Below are 14625 nucleotides of genomic sequence, written 5' to 3'. Positions count from 1 at the left end.
CACCTGCTCAGACCCGACCTCCTGGAACCTGGTTGACAGGTTAGGGGCCTGGCAGTGCATGCTCCACAAACTGTACTTCTTGGCATCTTGGGAGACTGCTACCTGGGCCCAGCAGGGCCAGGGTATGAGGTACCTGTGTTTATAGGACAGAAAGAGCATGCGTGAACATCTTCATTTGTCTCCCAAACTGTTTTATGACTGCTGGGTAGACAGCTGCCAAAAGACACATTTAACTAAAACATTTGAATCAGTAGTCCAGGGTCCTGTCCTCCAGACCCAAATCCTGACATTGCCCATTTCACAGAAAAGGAAGCACTTGTCCATATTTACGAGAGTTCCCTCCTTTCTGCCCTTCCTCCCTGGCTGCCTGACAATGTTGAAACAGACGCCATTTACTCTGAAAATAAGTGGTTAATCGTCTGTTGCCTAATAGACTCCAGTTAGTTGTTTTCAAAATAATTGTTTGCATCAGTGAGTTAGTAATTTTGTATTATCCTCCCTACAGGTCTCTACTTTTACTGATGAATATTGTCACATGTCAGACATGTGCAGGGGGGGGAAGGCAGGCACTTCTGTCCTCTGTCCTTTGAGCTCAGCTGTGGGCTGGTGGTCCCATCCTTTTCCCTAGGGACAGTGAAAAGCATTCTAGGACATCAGGCAATCCTATATTACCCAGAACCCTTCCTCCACCCCCAGCTCCTCATCACTCCTTTTGATAGTCTTTTTTAGACTGAGAAAATTGATAAGATTTATTAAGTGACTACTGTAGCTAATACTTATTAAGCACTTACCATGTGCTGCTGTGTGATTGTGCTTAATTTTACACTCAACAACTCATGAAGTCATGATTTATCCCCTTTTGACTGAAGAAGAAACTGAGGCTCAGAATGATTACCTAATTTGCTCAGCACTTCAAAGCAGAATGGGGATTCGAGCCGACATCTGCTTTACCTGTGGTTCCCACCAGCACATGACAATATTGACTGCCACACTGGGTCACTGAATACCACCTTGGGTGAAATGGGAGACAGCTGGCCAAGAGGAACAAGTCTGAAAAGAAACATTTTTAAAAGACAGTGATATTACTTGCAAGAGACTCTGTCGACAGAGGCTTCCAAGAATCTTAAGTAGACAGGAATCATTTCTAATTACTGAATTCATTCTTTGACTATAAGTGCAGCTAAAAATCTCTATTTGGCTTGACTTCCCAAATGGGCCCAACTTTGCTTCTTTGTAACCGTGAATGGCCAGGGTTGAGGCAGAGCTGGGAGACGTGGCCCAGCTTTTCTACCCCTGAGGAGGAAGGAAAAGGCCCCAGACCATGGTGGCCACCCTGCCCTTCCCCAGCCACAGTGGAGGAGCTGGAATTTAAGTGCTGAGCCTCCACTCTCCACAGTCTTCAAATCACTGGGGTGCTGTGCTAGCTGTTTGCTGCTTTCCTTTTTCTTTTTTAACCACAGTGGGCTTAAGGGGGAGTTCTCATCTTTTTAGTACCAGCAATGGCTCTTTTGCTAGGGTGGTTTAGGCATCTCTCGGCCTTGTCTGTTTCGAAATGACATCTGCATCCCATGGAGCAGCAGCAGGCTCACTCCAATTGTACAACACTGAACTGACAAAGCAGGCCACAGACATGTGCAAGGGATTCATAGGCCCAGTGCTGTGCAAGAGGAAAGACAGCTAGGGACCCTGAGGCCCAGGGAAGAGGACGTAGGTCCAAGTATCATGTACTAAGGTCCTTCATCTGGGAATGGAATCCGTGGCACCCTGCTCTTACTGTGTAAGATTAGAGCCCTAAGGTCTGTTTGGAAACACAGTCCTTTCACAGTGACTTGAAAGATAACAGAGAGTCTAGTATGACACCCCTGTTTACAGACACAGAAACTCCAATGCACAGAGGGAAGGTGATCTGGTAGAAGTCATGAAGCCAGTTGAAGGTAGAGCTGAAACCAAAGTCAGGTTTGCTGATTTCCGGAATGACGGACTTTCTCTTTCTTTAGCTGCTGAATTTATCAGCCTGTACCTACCTTCCTACCCAACTCTAGGCCACACCTCGGGTAGATCTCAGGTCCCTGGGTTTGAAAGGAATCGTGGGCACTTGGGTGGTGTCAAAGGGCACTTTGGAGCCTCAAACTCCTGTGTGCCTGAACTCAGCTGGCTGCTGCTGCTCTCCAAGGAGCTAAATGTTAGCGAGGATGTGAAATGGATTTTTCACTTAAGCTCATCAGCATGGGCTCACAGTCAGTGTCCTGCTTTTCCATAATCTACATGCTCCTCGAGAACAGGGCTAACCCAAGTCACGTCCCTCCTAGGGCTGGCTATGTCAAATCCAAATGGCTGAGCCTGGCATGGTGGTGTACACCTGTAATCCCAGCACTGCGTGGGACTGAGAGAGGAGGATCACAAGTTTGACCCCAGCCTGGGCAATGTAGTTACTTAGTGAGACTCTGTCTTAAAAGTAAAAAATAAAAAAAGGTCTGGGAATGTAGTTCAGTTTGAAGGCCCTGGGTTCAATCTCCAGTATTGAAAACAAAAATTCCAAATGGCTGGCCAGACCAGCTATCCCACCTCACAGTAGCCCATGGCCCTACCTTGGCTCACTTTTTTGCCTTCCTCATGCCTCCTCAAAATATTGGCCCCGCATTATTTTAGTGAAGAATCAACTTGGAAATGACGCAAGTGTGCACCCATCTAGGATGACAAAATCTGTTTCTGGCCGGGACACTCTCCCTCAGAAGGCTCAGGAACAACACGGGACAGACTTAAGCTGTGACACAGCAGTGAGAGGGCTGCCCAGTGGCCACAGCTGTGCCCAGACCTGTGCTCAAGAAAAGGACCTGTGTGGATTATTTCTAAAATGGCAACAGCACTTGTATTAGGAGAGTGGGATCAAAATAATTTCCCTCTCTGGTTTCCAAACTTTGCCCAATGCTGATAAATTTCTTTTATAATAATATCACGGCAATAAAGCCAGCTCCATCAGGACCAGCTCTCTGTTAAGAACCCACTTAGGTCTGGCCTTCTTTACCCTTCAAGGTCACAGCTACCACAACGTAGGTCTCTCCCTTGGATAACCAGGGAACAGCAGCTGGTGGGGGATAATACAGAGGAGCTGGATTCCCTGCCCCTCCCCTGGGGGTAGGGAAAGTATTTGACCTGTCAACTCCTAGCCTATGAACATGCACACACATCATTTCTCCCTCACTGGCATGCATGCACACATGCACATCCTAGTTCTCTCACACACACACACTCTCCCCCAATACTCTGTAACCAGCACAGGGTGAAGTCCAGGCTATAGTCCCAAGAGTGAATCCTTTCCCAACACTAACTCACTCATGGGGGCAAAGCTGGATTTTGGATTAACTGTAAATCACCTAGTTTTAGACTTTCAAACTGACAAAACTACCTGAGCTCTCATCTGGCAGAGATTCAGGGTGAGACTTTAGTGACATAGAATATTTCCTGGTAAAAGCTAGGGAAACAAGGCTTCAGATCGGAGCGGCTGGGTTTGAATGCTGGTCTCGCCACTCACTGGGTGTGTGGCCTTGAACAAGTTATTTAGCCTCTCTGCTTCTCAGGAGTAATTTCTACTTCCTATACCTTGATAAGGACTAAATGACTTAATGTTTACAAAGCAGCTAGACCAATGCTCGGCAATTGATAGATGCTATATAAATACTCCATTCATTCCTTTGTTTGTTTGAGACAGGGTCTCACTATTTAGTCCAGGCTGACCTCGAACTCACTATGTAGTCCAGGTTGGCCTTCAACTTGCAGTCCTCCTGCCTCAGCCTCTTGGGTGCTGGGATTACAGACATGTGCCACCATGCCCAGCTCGCATTCCTGATTATTAGCCATCTATTGAGTTTATCAGGCCAGACATAAGGACCACACACGCCATTATCTAGTCGGAATAACAAAAGATGCTTTTTCTTTTAGGAAAATGTAATAAATCTACACAGACTTGCACACAATTCTAAGAAAGGCCTGAGAAAGAACACTCACCTTTTCCACGTAAACTTGGAAGAAATACTCACAGTTCAATTCTTTGAATCCAACTAAAAGATTGAATTCTAACTGGTTGTAGATTAAGACACAGGTTCAGTACACAGCCTTTGGAAAATATTCTCATTCAGTGCCATCTATCTAACCTCTCTGGGTATTTTTCTTCCTCCTTCTTTTGCTCATCTCCTTGATCACATAGAAAATAATCTAAGGGTCCAGCCTTCAGGTCACTGGTCAGGGAGGTGATGCAAGTTAAAGGTAATCAATCTTCCTGCTTTTCCATTTTTTATCTTAAAACAAGCAGTAAATATTTGCAGAAGGAGAGAGTGGGAAGCTTCACTAACTGGTAGTCGCAACTGACAACCAGCAGCGGCTGTGGTTTAACTCAAACCGTTTTGTGAGCAGGTAAATGTACAGTTGGTTTAATAACTGATGGAAAAATAAATGCAGTCATCCGTAGCCCTCCCCCAAATCCACTCGAATCTTTTGCATGTAATCGCTTTTGAATGCCCTGAACTAAGTCCGGTTGTGTCTGCGGCCCAGGCGGTTCATCCCGACCCTGCAGCCCCGAGATCCCTCCCGAGGTGATCCTGGTGGCAGCCCGGCGTGGGGCTGCCCAGCCTCCCCCTCCGGTGGCTGCCTAGGTGCCTGAACCCAGCAAGCCCAAGCGCCCAGGGGTACGCTCGGCGTCGGCAAGGGGCGACCGTCCCCTGACTCCCTAACCCCTTCCCAGGGTCAACCACTAGCGGGCAGCCCCCCGCCGACCTCAAACTTCATCCAGTACACGCTGCACACGCCATCTGGCGACTTTCCTAAACTCCAGGCGCCAGAACCGCGTCGCCAGAGCCGCGGCAGAGCGAGAAGAGCAGTGGCTGGAGAGCGAGCGTGGCGCTGCGGGGTTGCAGGGCATAGTGGATCTGACCCCCGCGCCAGAGTAACCGACACCACCCGGAGATCGCGACGTGGATCAAAGGCTCGCAAGCTAGGGAGGCTTTTACGTCCTGGGACTTGAGGCTTTCCGTGGAGAAGGGGCGGGAAAGAGCGTCCAGGACCAAACGGCGGCTGATCGGAGGGTGCTGGGGTGGGGTGGAGAACCCACCTCCAAGAGCCTCCTGTCCCAGCCGGGATCGGGGTCTGCGGGGAGGGAGTGGGAGGTGGAACAGAGCGTCGGCCCCAAAGCCCAGAGAGATTCGCCGCACGGAGTCATTCCCCGGGTGGGCGGACCCCTCCTCCTCCTGCATCCCGGCAGGCTCGCCACAACGGTTGCTTGGCCTCGCCGCCCTGGAGTTCTCTCCTCACCCATCCAACCCCCGCTCCAAGGGTCCAGGGAGAGGGAGTTAGGCTCCCCCTTAAGCCCCAGCCTCCTAGGACTGTGCGGGGCTCGACCCGGCGCCCCTCCCCCATCGCACCCACAGCCCACGCCCGTCCCGCGCCGGCCTGGGCTGGGGGCGCCCGCGCTCCGGGGCTGACCCGCTCGCTCTTACCTTGACGAGCCGGAGCTGCGGGCGCTGTCCCATCCTCGGGCTCGCTCCGTTACCGTCCTGGAGGTCTGGATGCCTCGGACATCCCAGAGGGGCCGGCCCGCGGCTGCGGACTCGCGCGGTGCGGGGTGGGCGGTGGGGCTCCTCCTGTCGCTGCCCGAGGTCCCCAGCGTTGCACTCCCCGGCCCCGCAGCTCAGCCAGGAGGGCTCTCGCTCGCCCTTCCAGGGCAAGTCTGGCTGCCGTTTTCCGACTCGGCTGGGCCCGTGGCTGCCTCTCGCCCGCCGGGAGCCCGCCTCGCACCGCCGCTTCCCCCACGGTCCGCCCGCTCCTCGCCTCGGCTCCCCGCCCCCTCGCGCGCGTCCCCCCCCGCCCCCCCGCAGTCTCTCCTCCGCGCCTCGCCCCTCGGCTCCTCTTCCAGCTCGGCGCCTCCTCAATCCCTGGCGCTCCTACAGGCCGGCTCCCCGCGCTGACCCCCTTTCCCTGAGCCCGGGTTTGCGACAGTCCACGGGGCGCGCCGGTGACCGCGGTGGCCGCGGTAGCTCGGGCAGAACCGGGGTGGGGGCAGGAGGCGGAGTGGGTGGAAGAAGCCTTCCGCCTTCCGCGGGGCTTGAGGTCCGGGCTAGAAGAGTCCGAGGGAGCAAGGGGGCTTGGGATCAGGTGAATTCCGAGAGCTAGACCCTTGGGGGCTGGGGACTAGGGCGATCTCGACAGAGTGGAGCTACCGCGGAAACCAGCTGAAGCTGGGAATTGCGTTGGGCAGTTCCCGCCCTGCAGCCGGCCAGGAGGTCTCTGCCGCCCCCACTTCAGCCAGGCCGGGCCGGACTCTCAGGGCATTTGGCATTGACATTCCCAGTGCGTGCTGACACCAAAGCTCCGCGTAAGGGGCCCTTATTCATTAGTTTGGTTCCTTTGTTCATTCATTCATCTTAAAAACTGAGCACCTGCCCAATTTGGTCCAGGCAAGGGTCTAGACCTAAAGACCCCCAGATGAAGGGGAGATGACAGTGCCCAGCAGGACTAGGAAGCACCTGGACTAGGCAGAGCCAAAACCCCGGGGCGCACTGCGCTACAGCGCGGTAACGCAGCTGGGAATCCAGCCGGCAGGACGTCGAGCCCGCAGCGCCCTCTCTCGGCTGAGCACCTTGGTAGGGGTCGGCTATCCCGCCAGGCCTAGGGATTTTCCTCTGGGCTGGCTCTCCAGTTGTACATCTCACTTCGGCCGGCCGAAGGAAACAGCTCCTGCCTCTTCCAGCCCTTCTAGGTGGACAGAACTTTCGATTTCCTTCTCCTCCTTCCTTTCTGAGCCAAAGCTGGAAAGGGAGAAGAGAAGTCTTTGGAAGATTTTCACCTCGCAGAACCTAGGTGCAGAGACCCCAGAATATGCAGAAGAACAGTAGGCTGAGCACAGTCCCAGGGTGGCGCCAGCTGATTTTGAAGTCGAACATGCTGGCTGCCCTGGATTATATGCCTTGCTGTGCCTACCCCTCCTCACTTCCAACTTCTCCTGGGCAGGAGGTGCAGGAGCTAGCACATTCATGGGTCCAACTTGTCTTCATTTGGAACTGGAGTTGCTGTAGCAAGTCATGAGATCCAACTCAGTTTACTGTTGAGGATACTGAGGCACTCAGAAAAGTGATAACCCATCCAAAGTCCTGAAAGTGATAAACCTACTTCTGCCCTTCTGGATTCCCAGCTCAGAGTGCCTGCAAGTCTGGGAGCTAATGGGGTTTGGGACAGTGAAATAGGAGAAGTGTAGACCAGCTGGTATACTGGCTCAGCCACATGGGGAAGCACTTTCTAGCTGAAGCACAGAGGCCCTATGTCTTGCAAATCCCCATTAGGTTAGTGCCCCAGAGCTTGGCATGCTAAGCAGGGAACTAACTCATGCCAGTCAATCCCAAAAGAGATGGACATACCAACCAGATTTCCAATTTACTGTTCTCAACAAAAATTAAACACGTGGTAGTTTGGAGTCAGACTGGGTTTGAGTCTTGACTCTTTCACTTACGAGTTGTATAACCTTGGGAAATTATTTAACAGTGCCTCAATGTTAACTATAAAATGTGCACAGTAACACCTACTCCTAGGGTAGATGTTGGAGGGAATATTGGTAAAGGGCTTGGCTTGGTGCCAGGCAAACAATGGGGGCTTCATGAGGATTAATGATAGTTGCCTCACTGTCTTCATCAAGATAGAGTGAACCAGGTGTGAGTGTGTGGGCAGGTTGGTCTCTTCCTCTAGGCAATTCTCTGTGGGAAGCAGATTTCTTGATTAGAAGGTCCCAGCAGTGTGGTGGATTGGGGAATCTGAGGAGAGGAGGCTGGTTGGTCTTCAGGGAGGTTTGCCAGGCCCTGTCCAGACCTGTACCCAACCCTGGGTTGGAACATGTTCTCTAGGGACCAGCCATCTCCACACTGTGCACTTCTCTGATTCTGATTCCCTCTGCTTAATAAACACCAAGAAATTTTGCCTCTTAGAGCTCATCCTCCTCCCCTTGACATGATCTTTAAATATGTTAATGCCATTGATTCACTGTAATCAAGTCTTGCTCTTTCTGCCTTTTTTGAGCCAGAAGTCAGCTCTTTTATCTGCCTGAAGAGGACTCTACAACTCACACATTTCACTTGTCTGTGTTATTTGCCCGACCTAATCCCCTGGGTGGGGAGGGGACTTAGGCAGCACTCCATGACCTGTTTATTTATGCTTTTGGCCTTGACAGACAAAGAGGGTTATGAGAGCCTCTGGTTTAACAGCCTTACAGCAAAGATTCCATATCCCCTTTCATTTGTCTTGAAACTGCTTCCTTTCACCTTCAAGGACCTGACTCGCATCTGCTGGGCTTGGTGAAGAAACTATTGTCAACTCTGACCCTCTCTAGGCTTCAATGCTCCAGCCTCAGCAGGCTGATGGCTCAGGGTGGTCTCTGCGGGCAGCCTCTCCACACCCTCATCTTGACAGGCCTGTCACTGAGCATTCTTTCACCAAGCCTAGCCCTTCTGAAATTCTCTTTGGGTCCATCCCTCCCTTCCTCTCTTCTTTTTGTGCATAGGCCTGGACCAGAATCAGCTTTCCCTCACTTAATCTGCCATTTTGGAAGAAAGGAAAAAAACAGAAATAAATGATAACTGCGTGTCCTTCCAAGCAGTCGGAGGGACAGATACAAGAGCAAACCATGTGGGTGGGGTCCAGGGAGGTGGGATAAGTATATATCGCTTGCCTGGAGGGTTTAGTTAGCTTAGCCATTGGCACTCCAGTGAGGATGGATGGTTTGGAACCCTTTGTTATAGTATGGGTGGTAAAGAACTAGTTCTTTATTTTAAAATTTCTAGTCTGTCATTGCTGATACCATTGCAAAATACAATGGGAATGAATTATTAGGAACTGAAAAAAAATGCATACAAAATAAAAGCCCAGTTTTAAAAATTAGTAGATCCAGTGGACCTAAAATTACTCTATCAGACTGCTGTAACTTTCTAAATGCTCACTTTGAATTTCTACACTTCCCTGATGACAGACTGGCAACAGGGGTGCTAGTCTGCAGATCATGCTTGCCATAGAGCTAGTTTAAGAGTAAGAAGCCAAAAAAATGGCCTCATAGAAGAGGCAGATTTCAAATCTCATGAACATTGGAGACTATAGTGTTAATTACTCCACTCAGTCAACAAACATTTAATGAGCAGCAACTATGTGCCAGTCACTGTTGGATGCCAAGGCTAATAATGATTAATGTAACAGGGTCCCAGCCCTCAAGATATTCACAGCTTGGAATGGGAGACAGCCACTTTGATAAATAATTAAAAGCTAGTGCAATTAGGTCAACAATAAACCAAGCCCTATGGGCATGGAGGCAGGGATATCAATTCTGCCCGGAGCCAGTGGAGAAGGTTCTAGCAAGGAAATGAGGCTCGTGCTGGTGTCTGGAGAGAAGAGGAGACACGCATTCAATCCTGTGTGGCCAGTCTGCACTCAGTAAATGAATTGAAATATTGAAGTGTTTTGCATAGTGTGGCACCTAGGAAGTGTTTCAAATGTGTCTGCTGTTTTTATTATTAAATATTACAAACTGTCATCATTATTATTCACCCAGACTTACTCAACACTACCCTTAACTTTGGTGTGGGGTTTGGGGGGTCACAACAGATAGCTCAGTTGGTAGAAGGAGATCATCTGGCTTGGACTCCACCCTTTGTCAGAGGAAAGATGTTTCTGGAAAGGATGGATTGGGAGATTGGTATTGAAGTCAGTGAATGTGGACAGGCGAAGATGACAGAGGAACGCATTGAAGGCAGAAAGGTCCCTTAGACACAGCCTGAGGAATAAATAACTGCAGGACAGGAAAGGGTCTGGACTAATGGGACAAGATCTGGGGATGCAAGGGGCCTGGTTGAGGTTCAATAGTTTTGGGGATTTTTCTGGCCCTTGAATAAGAAGCTTGACATTATTCTTTCATTTACAACAGATAGCGATGATAGTTAGGGTTTGTAAGCCAGCTTGTACCACATAGCTCTTTCACAAACATGTTCTCATTGAATCCTTGTGATAGCCCTGTGACCAAGGCATTGGTGGCTTTACTTTTTTTAAATTTTTTTTATTAAATTCTTTTATTGGTACATTGTAGGTATACAACACAATTACATTTCTCATTGGGAATTGTACCTTTACATAATGCATCTTGGTTCTTATTTTTTCCCCATTCCTAGTCCTCCCTTCACGCCCTCCACCCTTCCCTATTTACAAAGACTTTATTTCCATTTTTTCCATTTCTCAGCATTTTTCCTTTCCCTTCTTTCCTTTCCCCTGCCCCTCCCACTACCCCTACCCCTTTGGACCTTTTCTTCCTATTTTACATTATCGATTATTCATTCTAATCATTGGTACATTTTAGGTATACAATATAATGACATTCATCATTGGAAATTTGCACCTTTACATAGTCTCTCTTGGTTCTTATTTTTCACCCTTGCCCAGCCCTCCCTTCAACCCCTCCATTCCTCCCTATTTACAAAGATTTTGCTCCTATTTTGATGGCTTTACTTTACAGATGGGAAAGCCAAGTTCAGAGGTTGACACTCTGCCCAAGGTCACACAGCTGGCCTCAATACAGACAGGAGTAGAGATGGATGTCCCTGTCTCCTGCTCCAGGTATTTTCCAGTGTGCCAAGGAGAAGGGACCAAGCCCAGACCTTCAGGGAGCTGTGCCATGACATATGGCCTAGAAAAGGCCCTGGCTCTGGGAAAGCAATGTTCAGGGATGAGTCTTTCATTCTTTCTTTTTCTAGCTGTTGGGCAGAAAGGAGGAGTCAATAGCACCTGGCAGTGGCAGCAGGCCAGGGAGGCGGCTCAGCCGAGAGGGCTCTTCAGGCCATGTACCAGCTCCCCTTGCTCTCCCCAAGACTGAGTCTGTATCAGTGAAGGGCAAGGGCATTTATCCCGACACAATGCCGTGTTTTTACATTTATTAAGTGTGGTCAAGAGGCCTGATGAAGTCTGTTGTTGTTTTAAAGAAAATTTTCAAAAGGTGCATTGAAGTTAGAAGGATTGGTTGAATGTGAAGACATCTTGGGAACATTCTGGAAGTAAAAAGAGATAAGAGGTTCTAGTCATAAGTACAGTGTTAAAAGAAAGGGCACATACCCACTTATCTTAGAAGTTGAATCAGCTCTACCTAGACCAGGGGGTTAAGGGGGTTACACTAGGGGTGGGTTAGCCCCCTTGGGGAGCTTGTTTGACAATATCGAAACACATTCTTGGGTGCCACATCTGGGAGAGTGTTACTGACATCTGGTGGGGTCAGGAATGCTGCTAACCACCCTACAAAACACAAGATGCCCCCACAACAAAGAATTACCTGGCCCAAACATCCATGGGAAACCTGGCCAAGTCAGCAGTTGGTACCATGGACAGCAGAAACCTACCTCTGTGAGATTATGATGCGAATCTAGATGTCCTGTTCTGCCTGAAAATCGCAGGAAAGCCAAGGTCCCTACTTCACTTCCTCAGCCTCATGATTCCTAACATACTGAGGTCTCAAGGAAGGCAACTCAGACAGTAGCAGATACAGCCAAGACTTGAGACTCTGGGGCCTTCAGTGAACCCTCCCCAGCTTGGGGCCCAGCCCTGCCCCTTCACTCATAGGTGTAGTTTGCACTTTCCCCCCCTATTCATCAAGTCCCATTTTAGAGCCAGAAGGGCCCTCACAGCCCATCAACTCTGTAAGGTGCTATTATTTCCATTTTACAGATTGGTTCACTGAAGCCTCAAAGTTAAATAGCCATGAACTTCTCTGTTTCCCAATGAGCTGCAAGATTCTGGAGAGCAGAGGCTGCTTCTGTTCATCTTTGCAGTCCTAGTCTTGGGTAAAGTCATGCTTCAGCAGAAGCTAAATCTGAGGCCTGCAGTTAATGATCAGCTTTACCAGTGGGTTAGACCTAGGCTCCTGCATCCTGAGCAGTGCCCTTGCCATATGGCCACTCCTTCTGAGACCTTCTCACCAGCTCGAGGCTTGACTTTATCCCAGCTTGCAGTAGGGAAACCCCCAGCCCCACACCAGGCAGGCAATTATAGCTTCCTAGTGGGAAGCTGCAGCACGGAGCCTCAGCCCAGCCTTTTCTGTCCTTCCTTCTCCTCTCAGGCCTTAAAAAGGGTTTGGGGCAAGTGGGATATAGTGTCATGTGCCTGTAAATCCAGCAATCTAGGAGGCTAAAACAGGAGAATCATAAGTCTGAGCCTAGCCTGGTCAGCTTTAGTGACTTAGTGAGATTTTGTCTCCAAAAAAAAAAAAAAGGCAGGGATGTAGCTCAGTGCAGTTTAATTTTCAGTACTACAAATATAATAAAGACAAAAAATAAAAGTTAAAATAAAAGGCTCAGAGCAGAACATGATCTCCCTCCAATCCCCTGAAAATATCTTCACTGGCCCCAGAGAAGCCCACAAAGTGGACCACCCTGACCTTCAGTGATCACTTACAAGTCAGAACAAGACAGACAGAGACCAAAGAGACATATCAAGCAGTTGTAATACGTTATATGGCCCTTATTTGGATCATGAGTCTAGCAAATTAAAAAATGAAAACCCAAATCTATAAATAAACAATTGGAAACATGAAATCTAATTAGATATTTGATGATTTCAGGCATGGTTGTTAATTTTTAAAATGAGATAATGGCATTGTGGTTATGTATTTAAAATGAGCCCTTGTCTTCTAGGGATACAAATTGAAATATTTAGACACAGTGATGTGCTATCTGAGATTCATTATGAAGAATCTGGGAAGTAGGGAAGTGGGTGAGGATGTTGATGAAACAAGATCCATCACGAGTGGTTAATTGTTGAATCTGAGTGATGGGCACATGGGAGCTCATGGCAACATTTGGTTATTTTTATATGCATTAAATTTTTTTCAGGATAAAGGGCTGGGGTTGTAGCTTAGGGATAGTGTGTGCTTCGCATGTGTGAGGTCCTGGGTTCCATTCCCAGCACTGAAACAAACAACAAAACTTAGACCACGTGAGAGGCTTAGGGAGCACATAGACTGGGGTTTCCAAACCATTTTCTGTGTTTTCCTAGATTCCAAAGAGAGGCCTCAGGAACTGATGCTGGAGATAGGTGTGTGTGTGAGGGGGTGGTAAGGTGGAGGCTGGGTGGGCTGTGAGGCTGCACCTCCATTTCAGTCAGTTTTATGTTGTGGAGTTCTACAGCAGATCTCACTTTAGGAAAAGGGTTCTGCCTGGGGGATGGGCAGGTTTCCCCATAACTCGGCGTATTGGAGGCAGAGCTGGGCCCAGCCCAGGCTCCCACTCTTAGCCTCTGGTGCTTTGCACTGTGCCTCACTGTCTTCCTTGGCCCCTACAAGACTCAGGACCTGGGCTCTGAGTCCAGTGAGCCATGCCAGGATGGGACCGGACTGTGCCACCCCTGCTCCAAGGTGATAGAGGGCACGCTGCCTTCCTTGGACCACTCATTGACCGATTTCTAAAGCCAGGCCTATGGCTCAGAGCCAGCCCGGGCCTTGCTGCCTGCTATCTGGCTAGGCCCCAGCAACTCAACTGGCCAGGGGCCAGCACCATTCAGGCATGCCTGAGCCAGAAAAGTACTGAGCAGGGTTTAGCCTACTGGCCACATAGCAGCAGCACATTCCATAAGAAGGAGGCTCAAACTTGCCCCTTCTGAGTCCCTCCAGAATGACAGGACTGGCCTGGGGTTGGCCAGCCTGTTCGACCTCCATGTAGGCAGCCTCACCTATGGCCAGATGTGGAGTAATCCAGGGGGCACAGAGGCCTAATGAGTCCTGTGACAGCATAGAGGGAAGAAAGGTGTTATCCATGACACTGAAATGGGGCTCCATTAGCTGGAAACAGCCTGGCAAGACTCATGAAGCACAAAAGGAGAATGGGCATCAGTCGGTGATGTTGCAGGTTGGGTGGCAGTGCAGAGGGTGTCCCATTTGTCCATCACCTCTACCCTTCCTGGCCACTCTGTCCCCAGGACTGACCAGGTGGGCTCAACCAATCCAAAGCCCCTGTTGGGGGGTGCTGAGTGATTTCAGATATGTATTTATTCCACCAACTCTGCCTGTGTATTTGTCATAGGCTGAATATTGCCCTTGACTAAGGGTTCCTGCTGCTCTCTGGGGAGTTCTTCCTCATGACTATCCTTCAGGGTTCTGGTTACCTCTTCATCCTTTTGGATCTCAGGATACCAACAGCTTAGTTCTACCTAGCTGCAAGATGTTGTGTGGCCCCACGAGGTCTCCCTACCCTGTGCACCTATTTTTAAATAGTCCCTTTAATAAGCCTTTCTCAAATTACTGGAATACAAGTGGTCATGGGGTATGATTTCCTGCTAAGACCTTGGTGAATATGGGCCTCTTGTGAATGTGAGATCATAATCAGGCTATCCTTGAATGTGATCCCAGCAAACCAGAGGGCTGGGGAGGCCTCCCCAGGGACTAAGCAGACAGACAAGGTCCAGGTGAGGGCTGGATGTGAGTCAACCCAAAACAAATCAGAGACTCTGGTAGAGGGAATCATGATGGAGGAGTGATTGCTAGGGGTCTCACGGAGGAGCCTTTGGGAAAGATGTTATGGGGCAGGACAGGCAGGAGACAGAGGGGGGTCAACAAAGGCATGTGCCTGGGGA

The 14625-nt window shown here is 49.5% G+C and overlaps 1 protein-coding gene across 3 annotated transcripts in view; it reads right to left on the bottom strand.

Annotated features, from left to right (window-relative positions):
* Positions 1-5831, bottom strand: part of Crhr1 (corticotropin releasing hormone receptor 1) — a 44039-nt gene extending 38208 nt beyond the window's left edge. For 2 of the 3 annotated variants that reach the window (XM_087203959.1, XM_021247534.2), the window contains exons 1-2: positions 5490-5826; positions 4-5139 (exon numbers count right to left, since the gene is read on the bottom strand). In XM_087203959.1, coding sequence (XP_087060085.1) covers positions 4-159 — 156 coding nt within the window. In that variant the 5' untranslated portion in view covers positions 160-5139; positions 5490-5826. Of the gene's footprint in view, positions 1-3; positions 5140-5489 lie in introns of all 3 variants that reach the window. The other variant, XM_004868666.4, reaches the window with a different exon arrangement.
* Positions 5832-14625: the final 8794 nt, after the last annotated feature.

Source organism: Heterocephalus glaber, unplaced genomic scaffold, assembly GCF_053883595.1.
Source record: "Heterocephalus glaber isolate CG9 unplaced genomic scaffold, H.glaber_assembly_v1.0 deba00001813, whole genome shotgun sequence".
NCBI classification, from domain to species: domain Eukaryota; kingdom Metazoa; phylum Chordata; class Mammalia; order Rodentia; family Bathyergidae; genus Heterocephalus; species Heterocephalus glaber.
Note: the sequence above shows the minus strand (reverse complement) of the source record. Positions and strands in the feature narration are given on the sequence as shown.